Source organism: Chiloscyllium punctatum, chromosome 49, assembly GCF_047496795.1.
Source record: "Chiloscyllium punctatum isolate Juve2018m chromosome 49, sChiPun1.3, whole genome shotgun sequence".
NCBI classification, from domain to species: domain Eukaryota; kingdom Metazoa; phylum Chordata; class Chondrichthyes; order Orectolobiformes; family Hemiscylliidae; genus Chiloscyllium; species Chiloscyllium punctatum.
In genome coordinates, this window is record NC_092787.1 from 25,561,812 (window position 1) to 25,582,571 (window position 20,760).

Below are 20,760 nucleotides of genomic sequence, written 5' to 3' on the forward strand. Positions count from 1 at the left end.
GTTAATTGCAGGTTGGTTCCTGATCAAAAGGTTCTGGAGACACTTTGTCACTGGGGAAGAGCATTACATTTAAACAGAGCGCAGAAGTGGGCTATTAATGAGGTCAGTACCTGGGAATGGGTTCCAGCAAGTCTGGAGAAAACCTTATATTCAAGCAGATGGCAGATGTTGAATGGTAACAGAGACCTTGTGGAGGAGATGATCAGTTGTCAGGAAGTGGTCAGAGTTCGAATCGGGTTTTGAACTGGTGTCTTCTATGATAAAGGGATCTGTCTGTTGATGCTACAGGGTTAAAACTTGAAAGCTCTTCACCTAACCTCGCTTCTCAGCTCCTGGAAGTTCAGGGAACAGAAATTCAAGTTATAAGCATTACTGCCCTTTTCTGAGTAAACTGTTGGACAACTTCAGAAAAATCAACTAAGAAACCATCATTTAACGCTGTGAAATTGCGCATCAAGAAAACCACTTACATAATCCGGCCAGTTTTGTTATTTTCTTCTATTTATCTGTTAGCCATATTTAGGAGACAGTGAGGAGTGCAAATGCTGGAGATCAGAGTCAAAAAGTGTGGAACTGGAAAAGCACAGCAGGTCAGGCAGCAACCGAGGAGCAGGAGAGTCGACATTCTGAGCATAAGGCCTTCATCAGGAAGGGCCCGAAACTTTGAGTCCCCTGTTCCTCGGATGCTGCTTGACTTGCTGTGTTTGTTCAGCACCACACTTTTCAACTCTTAACTGTGTTTGCCTGTCTTTTGTGTAAATGAGGCAGAAAACAAAGGGTTTTGCATTTCTCGCATAGACAAATTAATTATTTTGTTTAATTTTGCTCTACTAAAGTTACTATTGTTAATAAATTGCTAAATGTTTTAATTAAGACAAACTGGTGAATGGAATTAATTATTTGCAGAATCTGGGATTGGTTATTTAAAAATCTGTTTAGAAACCACTGGGGTCAATTTTGAGAGTCTTGAAGGTTTAATTTCACTTTGCTGCAAATACAAAGGTTGAAATTCTGATTTGGTTCAGCTGTCTGCTTCTGTGTTGTAACACCATGCAGGGCTCTCCTTCCTCTTACCTGAGCTGTGGTGATCCTCAGGTCAAACCACCATCAGTTGTCTTTCTTTAATGAGAGAGCAGCCCGATGGTCCAGTAGGACTATAGCAACTTTACCTATGTTAAAAATACTACACCTAATAGTAATGATGTCCACTGCCATTTTAATCAAACACACTGGAAGGAAAAAAGATAACACTTTATTTGGTCATGTGAAAAAAGCATCAGCTGCTTTATTTAAATAAACCAGATCCTTTCATATGGAAAGAGCTATTACAAATCACATATTTGAAAGGATAAACAATAGGTACTGAACTGTAAACCAGAGGCCAGCACACACTCAAACAGTTCAAGCCTCATTAATAAATAACTCCTCAGTGTACACAACATATCCACTGTCTGTCCTTTCAAATATCAAATCTACACGAAAAAAACAAGAATAGATAAGGCCAAAAGACTAAGATGCACGTTTCTGGTTATAAACAAACAAAATGTTCCATGTAAATGTCTATCAAGCAATCTTTGCAGAGCTTCTAACTCTTATTGGAATAGAAGTCGAACTTTATAAAAAAAATATAAAAGGATATAGAGCTGGGGACCAGAACATTCGTAAGATATATAACACATCAGGGAAGTGTAGAAAATGTAAAAATGTCTCTGCTTCCCATCCTATAGCAGGTTTTGATATGAATTTGATTAATCTAGTTATAAACATAAAAAAAATCAACTATAATACACTTCTCCCTTTCTGGCTGAACAAGCTTCTCTGAAAACAAAATTAAAAAAATCATTGAACTGACAAAGGTAATATGTTCAGCACCACAACAGGGGCATACACATTATGACAATGTTGAAAGTGAACCTGCATCAATTAAAATCATGCTGAATATCTGCACTGCACAGGATGCAACAGTAACACACAAGGTAATTGAGGGAGATCTTTTCCTTCCATTGCGGAAACCCTCCTCTGAAAACATCCATGGATTGTTTTGTTTCACAGCAGTATAATTACCGCACTGTCACTGCCTGGAAATAACTCTTGTTAATTGAGCCACTGTACATTATAAAATCAAAACAATTAAAAACTTTAACTACATAATGCTGTACAATATTTAAGTCATTCACTTGACAGCAAAGAACTAAATCAGACACTTTGCAAGGGGTTAGTTTAGGAAGGTACAAGCCAACAGATTTCTGAAAACGTGCACATGTCTTTTGGCCCCACCATTACACAGAGTTGTCAGACAATATATAAATAATTGATCACTGTGAAACATACCCTTTTTGCTGGCATATTTCTGCACATCAGTACATATTAAATAATGTAGTGTTCAGAAGAGACCATTGATTCAGAGGAAGAACTCTTCAGTGGGACAGTTTCACTGATTACACGAGCACTCCGAGCAATGCATTAGGGGATATCTATTTGTAGTAAAACCATTGCCCTTTATAGGGAAAGTTTTTTTTAAATGTGAAAGGAATCTGTTTTCTTTTATTTAATCTGCCCGCCATGTTGAATCTGAGGTGAATTATTCCTGCTTAAACAAAAAGCGAGGAGCAAGCCACAGGTTCCCTATCTACAATAATGTCAGACAGAAGCACAAAACAGTTGGGGACTGGCAGCTGTATCGTGGGCTATGGGAGATGAACATCACCCACTTGTTGGCTAGGTTGCGACACAACACACACACACACACACACGCACACAGTGGTGCTTAGGGTTTCAGTGGCAGAAGCTCAGAGACAGAGTCTCAAGCAGAGCATCACAGGTCTGTTCATTAGTACTGGAAAAGAAAATAAGTCCGTGCGAAATCCTTAAACTTGTGGAAAAAGCCCAATTAAAATGGGTTACAATGCCAACAGCACACAACTAAAAGAAAACAGACGACCAACTGGATGGCCAAGGATCCAAGTTCCAGAGCTGCTTGCCCCTTCACTCCTTGGGAATGCACCTCAGTCGACACATCACTCTCTCTCTTAGGAGGAAGGGAGCAAAAGAAATCAAATATAACACAAATGTCTGCACTCAGGTTACAAGTGCTTCTTGTGCCAACTGAGCAAAAAGCTTTACCAGAATTGTCATGGAGGGCTTTACAATTTCAGCTCACTCTATGACCCATTAGCAAGTTTGCTTTCCCCATTTAAAACCTGCAATTCAAACAAACCATTTTGCCAGAACACAGATGACACGATGTCTACGAGCTCTCGGTTAAGCTGCACAGGGAAAGAGCACCATTGCTACTTTCTGGAGCTACAATAAAAATCATGGTGAAGACAACCTCATTTCACAGGCGGTGGCTGTCTCTCTCAACTAAAACACCAGGACCTTTAGGGAGAATCAACAGGTTGATGAACAATGACCTGCAGATGAGTGATCAATAGGCTAGCTTTCGACAAGAGGAGCCCAGGTGACCAGCTCAGGCCCTGCCTGACTCCTCAACCCAACTGAAAATGACTTTTTTCTTTGATGTTCTTGCAAAGTCGATTTCAAAGCAAATACTAAAGTCAATATTCTTAAGAAGCTGGCGAACTTACCAAATTTATAATCTATTGTAAAATCCTGGTCCTTCTAGTTACCCAAGTACTGGTTAATTTTGCCACAATTAACTTCAGCATGTAAATATCAGGGTCAACAAACATGGTGGGAAAAGATATTAAATTTTAGAGTCACAAAAAAAATCCACAAGAACAGCTTAAAGTTAGAATGGCACTGAATGGGGGTTCTGCAAAAATAGGGGAAGACACAAGCAACTCCATTTCTCCTCTCCCACCTGAGAAAAACAAGCTCAATGTGAAAATTCTAATCGTCTTAAAGGAAGTCTTGTCAATTGGGCTCACGAACAGAAAGATTTACAAAGTTATTCATCCTTTTGTTTGGGCTCTTACCAACCACATGATTCACTGTCGCCTATCTGACCATCTTCCCTATTCTCTAATTACCCATCATCTGTCGCAGGTTCTTAAATGACCTTCAGCGACACAGCTTTGTACAATGTTGATTGACACTATATGGAATCCGATGCAGCCAGCATTAGAAGACATTAAGGTTACACAATCATTAAAATGTTAAATTGGACTTTCCTCATTAGTGCTTGAGGACTAATCATGTTAAAGGAATGACTTTAGTGACAGTCCTGATTAAGTCCTGCAATTTTACTTTCCAAATTTAATAACTATAATCAAATATCTAAAAATTATAATTCGATACAACACCAAAGAAAAAGTGAATTGGTAGCTTCCATTTCAGTTAAAATGTTAACTGTTCTGCCAACCTCTGTCACACATTCCATCTGCTTTGACAACTTGGACATAGCCTGTGTCACACTTGAAAACAAAGGACGCAATTCAGTCTAGAGAATGTCTGCAGTTTTGAACTGTTGTTGCAGAGTTCAGCGTGGCACTATATTTAGTTATATGCATCAGAAAATCTTGGGATGGCCTATCCCTAACAGTTAGAAGTTCAGCTGAGACACAAACATGAACTTACAGCAGTACTCTGAATTGTTTGGTGGCAGCAAGTTACTGGAACAGCCCCGACCAGAGGCAGGAGCCCAGGTGAAACATAGCGCACAAATCACATTCAATAGTACAATGTAGTGCTAACCCCAACCCAGCAACAGTGTCAATTAGACCAGTTTGTACCAACAGAGTTGGTGGTGGCAAATAAGCTGAATTAATTCCTCCCACTAAGTTTGATTTTTACAATAGAGGGCAAATGTCAACACAGGTCACTTAGCAGAATACCACTGTGGAACTTCAATCCTTGGATTCTAAATTTCATGACATGGGATTCAGTCGCTTGCAGACAAATGGAGGACAAAATTCATGTTGGATGTGTGCTAGAGAACAATGTACAGTGGAGTGTAAAAATCTAAATACCAAAGATAAGGAAAGTTTACCCTTAACAGGACTATCTGCAGTAGTCCATTAATACTGATGTTAAAGTTGCCAAGTTATTGCAGGAGCCCAGAACTACATATGCACATTTATTTACTGTATTTATCCACATGCATTATATAGGTCATGACTGAAAGCATGGTACTACCTTTAGTAAATGAGTATCTATTCCTTATTTGGTGTCATGCTTCTCCAGGAAAGGATTCTTGATTTGCAAAGTCTCTCTTCTCAAAGTAGTCACATGAACCTCTGTGCTGGATTAGAACCATTTGTATTTTACACTTTAAGAAAATACGTGTTAACGGCCAACTTAAAATGGTTCAACTGTCTATTTTGGATATACAGTCAACGACTCCATAACCCATTCTTAATTGTTTTAGGGCAAAGTGTATAGCATGAAGTGGTTTACACAGTCAACAAACTCTCAGGATAGAATGAATCCGTTTATCAAAATTGCAGGCTAGTGAATTTGGGAATCAATTTCAAAATAAAAATGTGAATTATTATTATTGATATTTTTGTTGCTGCAGCATCTCAATGGTGCACACATGTGCAAATGAATAGCAAAAGACTACGCAATGAAGTAATCTCACAGCCACCATTCTGTCAAGTGTAAAACTTCTGCTGTGATTGTAATTTAATACTGTTTAATATTGTGCTGTACTGTTGAACATGTCCAAAATGTGATGCTTTCAAAACCTGCTACTGTAGAAGTTGAACTTGTCAGTAACGAACAAGCTGAAACAACTTATCCTGAACAGCCTTACTTCTCATACAGTGTGCCCAAAACAAATATAAGTGGATTATAGAGTGACAACCTACAGCTGTGTTCACCTGCATGAATGTCATAGAAATATATTACATATGCCACCATATTTCTGATTTTTGTCCCCCATTCATAAAGTAACTGGTCACTTAAAGTTAGGTAATGCATCAGGTTTTGATGCAGTGACATCAGGCACACCACACTGTATAGGAAAGGAAAACATGGCAACATGCCAACAGTCAGAACTCAAATACATTGCTCTGTATAGCCAGACTACACCACTTCAAAAGGATGCTCTCTTGCCTTAGTGGGGTGGAAATCCTGAATTCAACTGTGTAAGAGTTATTCTCCAATGAGTAGTACAAAAACCTCCAAGAGTTCACATTACCTTGCACTGGTATCCGTTTAACTCTCTGCTTTGTCAAGACTGAGCAGCAAATGAAACATCAAACCTTTTTTTAAAAAAAATGAAGTCTTAGCATTCCAGAAATCCCAAGTCCATTCTGATTTTTATATATAGATATATATCATTTTTTTTTAAACTGCAGGGGATCATTATGCTTCCCCCATCTTCCACTTTAATGTCATGGTACTTGACTGGTCCAGTTCAAACAGCTCTCTCCTGTGTCACAGCCTCGCTGGCTGGGTCCTGAATATTCGGCACATTTAAGCTTGGGCTCTCTTCTCCATGATCAGCAATAGCGGTGCCTGGTTCTATTTTCTGGCCAAGGTTAGCGAGCTTTCCCTGCTGATGCTGCTCAAAGAACTTCTGGGTTAACTGCAGCACTTCAGCCCTCTGTTTAGCCTTCAAAAATAAATTTAGGAGGCTTTTAGAATACTACTATAAACATGTACAGCTCACAAATGACAAAAGATGCGGATTTGAATTGTTCTTTTTTGGAATCATGCCCTCTTCAATTTGACCATTTTATACAACGTCAGATGATATTTGTCAAATTTACAGTCATTTAAAAGGCAAAAGTTGAACATATGAGATTTCAGATTTCTGCCTGCAAGTGAGAACAATCCTGTGGGGGGGAACACTATTTTGTTTTAGTTTGGTTGTACAGGACATTGATGAGACCACTTTTGGAGTACTCCCTAGTTCTGGTTGCCCTGCAACAGGAAGGATATTTTTAAACTGCAGAGGGTGCAGAAAAACATTTACAAGGATGTTGCTGGGAATGGAGTTATAAAAATAGATTGGATAAGCTGGAACTGTTTTCACTGGAGCATAAGAGGTGACCTTACAGAGGTCTATTAAATCATAAAGGCATAAATAAGGTGAATAGCAAAGGCCTGTGCCCTAGGGTAGGGGAGTTGAAAACTAGAAGGTATAATTTTAAGGTGAGAGGAGAAACATTTAAAAGGTCCTGAGGGGCAGTTTTTTCACACAGGTGGCTTGTGCGTGGAATGAACTGCCAAAGGAAGTGGTAGATGCAGGTGCAGTTGCAAAATTTAAGACATTTGGACAGGTACATGAGTAGGAGAGGTTTAGAGGGATATGGGCCAAGTTCAGGCAAATGGGACTAGTTTAGTTTGGGAAACTTGGACTGAAGGGTCTGTTTCCACGTATACGACTATCTACAACATAAAGGAATATGATTTAGAGATGCCGCTCTTGGAATGGGGTATACAAAGTTAAAAATCACACCACCACCAGGTTATAGTGCAACAGGTTTATTTGGAAGCATAGCTTTCAGAGCGCTGCTCCTTCATCAGGTGGTTGCGGAGTATAAGATTATAAAACACAGAATTTATAGCAAATGTGATGTTAATTGAAATTATATGTTGAAAAAGATCTGGATTGTTTGTTAAATCTCTCATCTTTTAGAATGAACATGTTGGTTTCAGTTCTTTCATAAGTAAATCGCAGAATGTTTTTAAAGTTACATTCTCAAGTGAACTTTAACAATTGGTGTCATGTAGGCCCAAATAATGCATTGAAGGTGTGAGGCTGTCTGTGCCACAATGTTCAGACTGACTCTAACCTAAAAAAGGAATTTACAAAACTTTACATGGATTCATGTAGCTTTTTGAGCAAAATAAAATGTAGTTCTGTAAGTACAAATTCACCCCACAAACCTGTATATATGTGTGTGTACACGTGGGTGGGGTGTGTGTGTGCGCACTTGGGGGGGGGGCCTGAGGCATGGGACATTGGTGAGACCAAGCAGAGGCTACAGCAACAGATGAATGGGAACCACAGAACAATCACCAGACAGGAGTGTTCCCTCCCAGTCGGAGAACTCTTCAGCGGTCTGGGACATTTGGCCTCAGTCCTTCGGGTGACCTTCCTCCAAGGTGGGCTTTAGGACAGGCAACAATGAAAAGTGGCTGAGCAGAGACTGATAGCCAAGTTCAGTACCCATGGGGATGGCCCCAACCAGGACCTTGGGTTCATGTCACACTACAGGTGACCCCACTACACTACACACTCACATGTGCACTCACAGACAGACAGACACACATACAGACACTCCTACAGACCCATATACTCATACAGACTCTCTCTCATACACAAGCTCTCTTTCATAGGGGCACACATACATTCCCACACTCACTTTACACAAGCACCCTCTCACAGACTTATACCCCTTTACAGTCTCACACACATACACACGCACAGCAACTGATCCCCAACAGACAGACAGACAGACAGACACACACACAAATACAGGTTTGTGGGTTGAATTTGTACTTGCAGAATTACATTTTATTTTTATTTTGCTCAAGAACTGCATGAATCCATGTAAGATTCTGTAAATTCCTTTTTTTAGATTAGAATCAGTCTGAACATTGGGGCACAGTCAGCCTCACACAGGGCACCTCACACCTTCAATGCATTATTTGGGCCTAAATGACACCAATTGTTAAAGTTCACTTGAGAATGTAACTCTAAAACGTTCTGCGATTTACATATGAAAGAACTGAAACCAACATGTTCATTCTAAAAGATGAGAGACTTAACAAACAATCCAGGTCTTTTTCAACATATAACTTCAATTACATCACACTGTAAACTTTTGCTATAAATTCTGTGTTTTATAATCTTATACTCCGCAACACCCGATGAAGGAACAGCGCTCCGAAATGTAGTGCTTCCAAATAAACCTGTTGGACTATAACCTGGCGTTGTGTGATTTTTAACTTAATAAAGAATATATTACTTTTTTCCCCTCCCTAGCGCTCAATGCATTGTACACCTCGTTCCAATTTCAACTCAGGTCACTTTGTAAATTGAGGTTTAAGCTAAACATCCGTGCATTACGAAGAATCTAACTTCAGAGCTGTCATTAATCACATCCATATGTTCTACATACAGCAGTATTCAGGTCACACACTTTGCTGCAGCAGCTGTGGCATGCAGACATACGTCCACTGAGAAATTTAAGGTGGGACGGGGAGAAAAAAGGGTGTTGGCATCTCTGCAATATTTACATTTGCTCACCTTGAGATCCTCTTCTCCTCCCCTTTCAGAGTTGCAAGTTCGAATTGCGGCTGCTGGATTCTCTCGACTGGAGCTGTGCATTCGAGGTGGTCGTACTGCAATGGGAGGTGCAATGGGGCCCTTGTTCATCTGTATCACGGGGCGCTGAATGGGAGTAGGGTAGGTTCCAACATTGGGCGGCCTCATGTGCATGATCATGTTGCCCTGCGGTGGGGGTGGCATCTGAGAAACATGAAGGGGGTGATAGTAGGGAAAAGAAATTTACAGGCTTTTCAAGAGTGGAAAGATCATAAGACTCGGTTTTATATTTCTAGAAATTAAATTGTGCCTGCTGTTCACAAACAAATTATGTCAATTGTATTGCTGATATAAATTTGACTGATTGTATCTGTCCAGATGGCCTGTCAACTTCAATCAAGGATACCATGTGGCCCACTTTTACTCATGCGAGAACTCAGAAAGAAATGCTATCCACTTAGTCCAAGTGCCTATTATTTCCCATTTCCCACATTCCTCCCACCCCAAAACATTTATGCATTTTCCATTGAGAAGTGTTATTATTGGATCTGCTTTCAATGTCCTTCTAAAAAAAAGTACATGCTTGGTCATGAAAATTGTAAAATAAAATCCTGTCACTTGGTTCTTTTGTCAATCACCTTCAATTCATGCCCTCTTGTTACCAGTCTTTCTTCTGATACACTCTTTCCAAACCCTGTATTATTCTGAACACCTTATTAAAACTTCCATAAATCTTCTATGCTCTCAAGAGAACATTCCCAGTTTCCATAATCTCTCTATGTAAATCCAACGTCCCTGACAATACTCTATACTAAATTTAATCTGCACGCTAACCAAGGTTCTGATGTTTTTCCCAGTGTGTGCTGACTTGCGACAGGTCAAACTACCTCCATTCAAAGAACTCAATCTTTTTGTGGAACCCTTTGATGTTTTCCCATATGAAACTATTCCCAAACCCCACCCATCCCAACTTTCTGGATCAGATTCATTTTTGAACTTGCTAATAAATAATTGCTTGGTAACACAGAACATCGTCATTAGTTTTGTTTTGTCTTGCCCTCATCAGGATTGGGATGTATGAAGAACCGAAACTTAGAAGAGGAAAACTAATTTATATGATGAAAGACAGTGCTGATGGACTGGACCATGGTGGGCATGGAAGGGTGGCAAGAGCTGCTAACTGACAATGTTAGCTGATCAAATCCAGACCAATCAGGCAGACTGATGATGAGGGTGTTAAATTATGGTAGACCATCAATCAGAGTCTAATTTCTAACCAAAAAAAAAAACACTGAACTGTGGATGCTGAAAATCAGAAACAAAAACAGAAATTGCTGGATAAACTCAAGTCTAGTAGCACCTGTGGATAGAAGTCACTAGACCAGAAATATTAATTCTGCTTTCTCTCTACAGATATTGCCAGAGCCTAATTGTTAGTGCATAGATATCTTAACCACTTACTATCCCCCATCCTTTTCAATTCTTGTTAATTTAATCAACCTTTTTTGACATGTTATGATTACCTTCAAGGCAGGTGGGACTTGAACCCAAATCCTTTGACTCAGAGGTAGGGACCTTACTACTGTGCCAAACGTCACTCCCCTTTCAACTCTTACACTTAAACTAATTCTTCAAAGTTGCCTTCCTATCCTTATTCATTAGGTTCACTTCCCAGAATGACATTCAGCAGTGATAGAACTTAAAATCGAGCAATCAGCTCTTCCTGCACTAGAAGCTTTACTTTTACTGCAGTTTAGTTTTGTATAACTGAAACTACCCACTTTGTCACATAGGGTAATAAAAATAGGAGCAGTAGCTGGCCATTTAGCCCACCGAACATGCTCCACCATTCATTTTAATCTCAGATGGGCTGTAGAAGTTTGGTTATTGAGTATGTTCAAAGTGAGAGGTCAATTGATTTCTAATATTAAACACATTATGGGAAATGGGAGAATATGGTAAAATAAAGGCAGAAGATCAGTTGAATGGTGGACTAGTATCTAGGAGCTAAATGGCCAAGTCCTGTGTTCCAGCTCAACAATTTTATTCAGAATCCTCTAAGTGTGATGCTCAAATCTTGTATTTTCACATTCAATTGAAACTAGCTATCGGGGGGGGTGCAATTACCAACCTGTTGGGGATAGTGCCCCTGGATGGCTCCTGGTATATTCAAGCCCATTGAGTTAGCAGCTGGTCCAGCTCCAGATGGTTTCCCATTTGGACTTGTGCAACTGGGTCTAAAGCAAGACACAATGTGAACAGGGAATTGTAACAAAATAGACCTCATTTCACATGTGGACGACAGTTCTGAGCTTTCGTCACTGGTGTTAAACTCAAGCATTGTTTAATGAATCTCAAGTTTGCCAACCTTTTAATGATGGCATTTGCTCTTCACTTGGTCAGGTTTCACTACCTTTGGTTTTGTCAATTGGCCAAATGTTCTTTTCCCTTAATAATGCTAAGCTCATAGAGACAGCCTAGCTTTTCTACCTATGGATGCCAGCATTTGAAATAACCACCCTATGAATATTTGCCAGACCAAGAGTTTGAACAAATAAATATTATCATGTTGTAATATTATTCTTCATGTAAAGATGATTCATCACTCTGACTATCTTTAGCAAGGGTCCAGTGCATTTTTCTTTTTTATCTCATAGATCTTAAGTTTACTGGAATTCCATAGGGAACCATAATTTGGCACTGGGTTTCAGTAATAGATCCTGACAAAATCTATTAAAATCACAATTCTGTTTTAAAAAGAAATCTGCATTACATTTAAAACGTCCCCTTCTTGATATCATTAGGAAGATTTGTACCTGAAGAGATTTGGGACAGGACCTCCAGACATCCCAGAGGAAACTTGTTTGTTGTCTGCAAATTGAAATGCTTTAAGATCCATTTGGGGAATCTAAAAAAAAGAAATAAATTCATGACACTTTAAAATGGCACTAACTTTTATTCATGCCTACACACTCATATTTAATGCACTGTTCTGTAATTTTGGTCATTCAAAATCATAAAAAAGTCACCATTTAGTTTTGCTGTTTACTTCTAACCTTTAAAATTTTTTAAGAATTAGTTTTCATTTCCTCAATCATAATGGCAAACTTGATTTCAACAGCCAATTAACAAAGCAAGAAAATGCTACAACAGGCTATTCAGCTCAATTAATCAGTGTTGGTATTTACATACCAGACCAGTAAGCAGACCCAATCACTTTGATTAACACTGCTCTTTTATTTCTCCATTCTGTTTTTCTCTGGCACCTGTCCATTCTATTCAATACAAACCTAGTTTTTTGCCTCCATGTTTAACCCTGAAAGTGAATTGCACTGTCTCACAACCCTCAATGTAATGGAGTTTACCACACCCTGGTTTTAAATCTCTTGCATTGAATTTTGCACTTATGACAACTCTGCTTTGGATCCCCTCCATCCACTGAAGGGGGGAGACTTGCTGTTGACACTATTTTTAAATGTTTTGCATCACCATGCTTTCAATCTGCACTGCTCTAATGATAGAAGCCACAACTATTCTGTTTTTGTTCCAGTTTGTACTTCCTAATAGCAGGCAGCACTTCATTGAATCCGGTTAGCTTGTTTCTGAAGACTTAAGCGTCAGCCTATCTTAATCTGCACTATTCTACAGTGCCTTCAACATAATACCAAGTTCCAAGGTTCTTCATAAAAGCATTACAAAACATGACTGACATGTTTAGAGTTTCATAACATCTGTTTTATATAGCATCCTGCAGCTTTTGTCATAAAACCTTAGCTTTTCTTATTTGGTCAACTGGAAATGTTGCTCTTAGTGTCCTGTGAGCCTATACCTCAAAGTCCCTCTGCTCTCAAATAAGCACCAAGACCATTTCCATTCTGAGCATAACTATTGTTATTTCTTAAAAACTGAAATGCATCAGCTCACATTCACTGTCACTTCCCAGCCCACTTCATTTGGTCTTTTATAGAATTAACAAATATTTCTATTTTGGTATCATTTGCAAGCTTCTTCCAGGGTTCAAGTCAAATCATTAACATACAATCAATGCAGTACATTGCAGACAAGGAAACTTTGCTGCAATTCTACGGGACCTGGACTGGTTATGTACAAATTTGGTCTCTATGTACCTAAGGAAGGATATACCTGCTTTAGAAAGGATGCAACAAGTTTCAGAATTTTAACTAGTGGGATGAGAAAACTGACCTATGAGGAGAAATTAAGCAGAAATGGGTCTTCACACTGATGTTCAGAAGCATGAGAGGTTATCCACTGAAACAATAAAACTTTGATCAAGCTTGGCAGGGGAGATGCTGAGAATTTAGGAGACGCAAAGTCCCAGGACAGAAATTACCATTTTCAACAGAGGCAAGCAATAATTTCTTCATTCAGAAGTTACGAACCTTTGAACTTCTCTATCCCAGAGAGTTATATGCATGCTCAGTCAATGATAATAGACAATAGGTGCAGGAGTAGGCCATTCTGCCCTTCGAGCCTGCACCACCATTCAATATGATCATGGCTGATCATCCTTAATCAGTATCCTGTTCCTGCCTTATCTCCATAACCCTTGATTCCACAATCCTTGAGAGCTCTATCCAACTCTTTCTTAAACGAATCCAGAGACTGGACCTCCACTGCCCTCTGGGGCAGAGCGTTCCACACAGCTACCACTCTCTGGGTGAAGAAGTTTCTCCTCATCTCTGACCTAAATGGTCTACCCGTATTTTTAAGCTGTGTCCTCTGGTTTGGTACTCACCCATCAGCAGAAACATGTTTCCTGCCTCCAAAGCGTCCAATCCTTTAATAATCTTATATGTCTCAATCAGATCCCCTCTCAATCTTCTAAAATCAAGGGGATACAAGCCCTGTTGCTCCAGTCTTTCAGTGTAAGGTAATCCCGCCATTCCAGGAATTGACCTAGTGAACCTACGCTGCACTCCCTCAATAGCCAGAATGTCTTTCCTCAAATTTGGAGACCAGAATTGCACACAGTACTCCAGGTATGGTCTCACCAGGGCCCTGTACAGCTGCAGAAGAACCTTTTTGCTTCTAAACTCAATCCCTCTTGTTATGAAAGCCAGCATGATATTAGCCTTCTTCACCACCTGCTGAACCTGCATGCTTGCCTTCATTGACTGGTGTACAAGAACACCCAGATCTCTCTGCACTGCCCCTTTACTTAAATTGATTCAATTTAGGTAGTTATCTGCCTTCCTGTTCCTGCCACCAAAGTGGATAACCATACATTTATCCACATTAAACTGCATCTGCCATGCCTCTGCCCACTCACCTAACCTATCCAGGTCACCCTGTAATCTCCTAACATCCTCATCACATTTCACCCTGCCACCCAGCTTAGTATCATCAGCAAATTTGCTAATGTTATTACTAATACCATCTTCTATATCATTAATATATATTGTAAAAAGCTGCGGTCCCAGCACTGATCCCTGCGGTACCCCACTGGTCACTGTCTGCCATTCCGAAATGGAGCTGTTTATCACTACTCTTTGTTTCCTGTCAGCCAACCAATTTTCAATCCAAGTTAATACTTTGTCCCCAATACCATGCGCCCTAATTTTGCTCACTAACCTCCTATGTGGGACTTTATCAAAAGCTTTCTGAAAGTCCAGGTACACTACATCTACTGGATCTCCCTCGTCCATCTTCAGAGTTACATCCTCAAAAAATTCCAGAAGATTAGTCAAGCATGATTTCCCCTTCATAAATCCATGCTGACTCTGACCTATCCTGTTACTACTATCCAGATGCATCATAATTTCATCCTTTATAATAGACTCCAGCATCTTTCCCACCACTGAGGTCAGACTAACTGGTCTATAATTTCCTGTTTTCTCTCTCCCACCTTTCTTAAAAAGTGGTACAACATTAGCCACCCTCCAATCCGCAGGAACTGATCCCAAATCTATTGAACTCTGGAAAATAATCACCAACGCATCCACGTCCTTCAGTACCCTGAGATGTAGACCATCAGGCCCCAGGGACTTATCAACCTTCAGACCTAACAGTCTCTCCAACACCAATTCCTGACAAATATAAATTCCCTTAAGTTCAGGTCCTTCAGCCACTGTTACCTCAGGGAGATTGCTTGTGTCTTCCCCAGTGAACACAGATCTGAAGTACCAATTCAATGCTTCTGCCATTTCTTTGTTCCCCGTAATATATCCCCCTGTTTCCGTCTTCAGGGGCCCAATTTTAGTTTTAACCATTTTTTTGCCTCTCACATACCTAAAAAACCTTTTACTATCCTCCTTTATATTAAATATATATGAGTATATTTAAGGTTGACACTGATAGATTTTTGGACTCGAGAGATCTCTAGCTCAGACAAGAAACTGGAGCAGACGGCAAAGCAGGTTGGAGGTCTGAGTGGCCTACTCCTTTTCCTTATACTCTTACATACATATCCTTTATATAAGCTCTCAGTTTATGTCTTTTCACTTCACCTTTTATGCTTCTAGCATCTAACGTGCTCTGAATATGCTACTATACAAATGGAAACTTCTATTCTAAACATTCTAATACCCAGAGTGGACATAAAAAATCTTTGGGCAAGGAGGTGGGACACAGTGGCAATGTCAGTAGACTGGTATTCTAGAGCCATATGCTAATACCCTGCGGATGCATTCAAATCCCTCCATTACAGCTGGTATAATTTAGTCAATTACTAAAATTTGGAAAGGAAAGCTAGTTTCAGCAATGGTAATTGTAACACTATGGCAAAAATCCATCTGGTCACTAATACCTTCAAAGATGGGTATCTGCCATTTCTACCCAGGCTGGCCTACGTGTGACACTTAACTACCCTCTGACACAGCCCAGCAAACCACTCAGTTTAAGGGCAATTAGAGATTGGCAACAAATGCTGCCTAACCAGCAGCACCTATGGTATAAATAGGACAAGAGGGCACAAAACATAGATGTTTCAAGAAAAACTTAATTTCAGTTGCTGCTTCATTTGTACAATTTAGAGAATCATATAGAACAGACCCTATGGTCTGTACTGCCAAAAATACACTGCTACCTAAACTAGTCCGGCCTTCCTGCTCTCACTGGCAGCGGCGATTACTAACAAGTACCATTATCCAACTCAGAAATTCTGTGTCACTGGTCATGGATTCTATGGGTCCTTGTGTGGGTGGTGATCCTGCAGCCACATCTTTGACCACTCACTGGTAAGAGTTTCAGGGAAGCAGCATTGGCCCTTGACCTTGAGATAGCTAGCATTCCCTTCTCCAGTTTATTTTCCATACTACCTCTTGCTGATGGGTCTTCTCAAAGAATTGTGCCCCTGCAAACAGGAACTTCCTCCAAGACAGTTTCAGTTGAACGAGGGTCTCCCACGCCTTGACATCTACGCTCCATTTCTTGAAGGAAGCCTTCAGAGAATCTTTGAAAACTCCTTTTGTCCTCCTCTCATTCAATTGCCTTCCTTGAGCTTGGCAAAGACAATTTGCTTTGGTTGTGGGAACACAGGCACCCTAAGAACAAAGCCAGCCCAATGCAGTTGGTTTCGGATGACCATGGCCTTGATGCTGGTGCTGTTGTTGCTTCAAGGATGCTGACGTTAGTAAGCCTGTCCTCCAAGCTGACGTGAGGGATCCATCTCAAAAAGCATTGATGGGACATTTCAAGGGTCTTGAGGTGGCATCTAAACATTGTCCCAAGTTTTGGAGCCTTATAGAAGAGTCAGAGGGGTTACGAAAGGATCTTGGTATCAGCACGGATGTCAGTCATTGAAGACTCTCACCCCGAGATGTCCGAAGGCACCGTTTGCAGACTGGATGCAATATTGAATCTTCGCATTGATGTCAGCCTTAGATAAAAGGTAGTTTCTCTAGTTGGGGAAATATTCCAGATCTGGGAGGATTTCTCTGTTAATCTTAATGGAAGGATAGACCAAAACATGACCTGAGGTGGCCTGGTAAAGCATTCTTGAAGTTCAGGCTGAGACCAATTATTCAGTATGCCTTCATGAAGGCATTAAGCAAGGCTTGAGGATTCTCTTCCAAGACAGCAGAGATGATATTGTCGTCCTCACACTGAAGTTCCACAAGTGAGGTCAGAGTCACTTTCTTCTTGGATTTCAACCAGTTGAGGTTGAAAAGTTTCACAGCATTGGTAAGATTCTGCTTGATAAGATGAAGAATAGTGGCGATGAACATAGAGAAAAGGGTGGGAACAATAACACATTCCTGTGTGACCCTTACATGACTCAAAGGATTCTATCATATTACCGTCAGTGAGGACCAATCTGACATCTTGTCATGGAAGAGACAGAAGATGTTGATGAATTTCTCTGGACTGCCAGCTTTTGAAGATCATCCTGAGTCAACAGCCTTGGTCAGGTCACTGAAGGCTAGATAGACTAATTGGTCTTATTCTTGGCATTTCTCGTGGAATTGCTGAGCAGTGAAAATCAGGCCTACAGATCCATGACGTGGTTGGAAGCCAAACTGGTTTTCAGGAAGGATTTTTCATCAAGTGGGAAGGATTTGGGAGAAGGAGCCTAGTGAGGATTCAGGCAATAAACTTCTTAGTGACAGAGAACAAGAAAATTTCTCAAATTTCCTACAGTCCACTTGGTCTCCTTTCTTTAACACTGAAGCGATGATAGCATCCCTGAGATCGGTCTTTTCCTCCACTACGCTCATTGCATTAAACGTTATGGCACTTCAACTGCTCATTTATGCACTTCTTAAAGGTTGTAAAGTTTCCCATCTCAACTACTCTCTTAGGCAGTACATTTCAAATCCCAATCACCCTCTGGATGAAAATCCTTTTTCTCAAGCCCCTCTAAACTTCCCACCTTTCACTTTAAAAATTATGTCCCCTTGCTATCGACCCTTCGACGAAGGGGAACAGCTGCTTTCCATTCACCTTGTCCATACCCCTCATATCCTTACACAATTCCTTCAGGTTCCACCTCAATCTTCACAACTCCAAAGAAAACAACCCGCACTTATCCAGCCTCTCTTCATAGTTGAAATGCTCCATCCAGACCACATCCTTATGAATCTTTCTCCCACCAGTGCAATTGCATCCAGAAAGCTATTTGAGTGAATAGAATTGCAATCAATTTTTAATACAGTTTTATAATTATTTAGAGTTACATATTACAAACATACACTCCCTAACCCAATGGCGACAGTTTTAGTTTCTATTTATGGACGCTAAAGTAAATTTCCAGTTAAAGCCCACTATCTGCATAAAATCAGAAAATCAAGGTATAATCAACACTATTGATCCATGTCACTACTCGATCTTCAATACCATGGGCTTGAAACTTCACTTGTAGTAGTACTCTGTCAACATTTTCTGTTAGACTAAATATACCAGATCACATACATTCTCATTGGCTATGTGCTTGGTAAATTTTCCCACAAGAACCTTTACATTTAATTCTGCACTTATTTACAACTACTGGGCACCCAAAGCAGTTTACAGCCAGTGATGAATTTTCTTCTGAAATATAGTCACTATTGTAATATTCATTTCAGATTCACGCAACACAATTTGTCCTTTTCAAAGCTGTCCCTGATAAAACTACATCTCTCAAATTTACCCCATTGTGTCTTTCCTTCAAAAGGCAGGGTTCTAACTGGGTTTGACCCTTTCAAAGCTGGGTGCAACAAACACCACCCACCAACTCTTTAATTCAATTCCTGCAGACAATAAATTTTGATCATGGTTAGTAAGTTAAATTTAATAAATGGTTGAAAAAGGAATCAAAGGGATATGATAAAAGGCAAGAACATTGGATTTGGATGGCCATTTATGGGGAGGATAAACATCAGCAGGGACTGGGTGGGTTTCAGTGTTGTCATTTCTATGTATTTAATAGATTTTTTATCGGTCTCAAAATTAAGCCAATCGATCTGACCTCTCTGCCAGTGGGTAGAATAGGAGGCTGGGATCCTGGGGGCAAGAGCCTTCTGGTCCCACCAACACTCAAGCTCTGTGCTTGGGGAAGCTGGATGGATTGAGTTAACGCAATCAGTTGCTGTTGGCCTGAGCCAAACCTAGGCAGAGTCAGCTGGGATCCGGGCATAGACATGGTCACCTGCACAAGTAGGAGATATAATGAAGACAGTTTAATACGTGAATCAAACCGTACTATTGTCAACTGCACAATACATACATTATATTCAATAGCTGTATGACTAGGTGGTGCATTGTGAAAATATTCCAGTGATATCATTCAAGTGTAAAGGGAAGCAGCAAACTGTCATCTGCTCAAATCGCACCATCCAGCACTCACTTCACTGTCATACAATGCAATTTCAGTGATAACTGATTTTCAGCTATGAAGAAAATAATTCTTATTTAGATAACTCTCAAATATATAAAAGCAGTGACTATTGTGAGAGTCCAAGGATTAGATTAAGAGAAAAGGTAACATAAGCTCAGTTCATCTTCCACGGAATATAGGTTAGAAGGTGATCTGATTGAGATTTTTAGGATTTAAGGGAAATGACTGGGTAAATGTGGAGAAACATGCACCACTGGGTCTAGGATACACGAACATCACTTTGAAATCAGAGCCAGGCCATTCATTAGAGAAGAGAGGAAACAGTTCTTCACACAAAGGGTTGTATAAAATGTGGAACACTCTCCCATTAAAAGCTGATGCTGGTTAAATTTATCATTTAAAAACTGAGAGCAATAGAGCTTTTGCTAGACAAGGGTCTCGCTTCAAAGGATATGGAGCCAAGCAGTTGAATGGAGTTAAGATGCAGGTCAGTCATGATCTTAATGAACGTGGAATAGTCTCAATGGGCTAAATTAACTAGATCTCTTCTTGGTGTTTTTAAAAAAAACTATCTTGCCATATTTACTGGCAGAATCTAATTACTGCAGGAACAAGACCCAACACTGCCATCTGGGATCAATCTGAAAATGTCAGAGGTGACACGAATACATTTCACTTTATTGAACTTGTTCTTTTACAATTTTTCCATTCATTGCTTCTTCTGCTTTACCAATATTAACTTCTCAATACCGTGACATCTCTCAAACTTGGGTAATCCTGCTTTTCTCACCACAATTTTGCCAAAAGTATTTTCTGCATGACCCACTCCTTAGTTCCATCTAACGATGATGTCCACTCAGCTCGCACTAAAACTTTATAAACATGTGTCAAGTCTAACCACAAATCCAAAGCCAAAACAGAAGTCAAATTGCCAAAACTCTGATTTCACACAAGGACATAATTGATGGAAGGAGTAGGCCATTAAGCCTCTCAAGCAGTTCAGACTGAAGTCATGCCTGATCTTTAATCTCAACTCCACTTTCCTACCTAAACCTTGTCACACAACTCCCTTCACGACCAATAATCTATGGATCTCAACCTGAATTCGCTCAACCACTGATCTCTGGAGGAAGAATTCTGAAGACTTAATCTCTCATTCAACAGTTCTCCCAGTCCAGGAATCAATCCAGTGATCCTTTATTACATCTCTCAGAATGTAAGCATGTCCTTCCTTAGTGAAGGTTTTGCGATGCAGTAATAGCGTTCCTACCGCTGGGCCAGAAAGTCCAAGTTCAAGTCCTAC

At 40.1% G+C, this 20,760-nt stretch overlaps 1 protein-coding gene across 9 annotated transcripts in view; it reads right to left on the reverse strand.

Annotated features, from left to right (window-relative positions):
- Positions 1-1,233: 1,233 nt before the first annotated feature.
- prrc2b (proline-rich coiled-coil 2B) overlaps positions 1,234-20,760 on the reverse strand; it is an 80,160-nt gene continuing 60,633 nt past the window's right edge. For 7 of the 9 annotated variants that reach the window (XM_072565941.1, XM_072565938.1, XM_072565940.1 and 4 more), the window contains 5 exons: positions 19,089-19,268; positions 12,001-12,092; positions 11,316-11,421; positions 9,167-9,388; positions 1,234-6,520 (listed from right to left, as the gene is read on the reverse strand). In XM_072565941.1, coding sequence (XP_072422042.1) covers positions 6,323-6,520; positions 9,167-9,388; positions 11,316-11,421; positions 12,001-12,092; positions 19,089-19,268 — 798 coding nt within the window. In that variant the 3' untranslated portion in view covers positions 1,234-6,322. Of the gene's footprint in view, positions 6,521-9,156; positions 9,389-11,315; positions 11,422-12,000; positions 12,093-19,088; positions 19,269-20,760 lie in introns of all 9 variants that reach the window. The other 2 variants (XM_072565945.1, XM_072565943.1) reach the window with 2 other exon arrangements.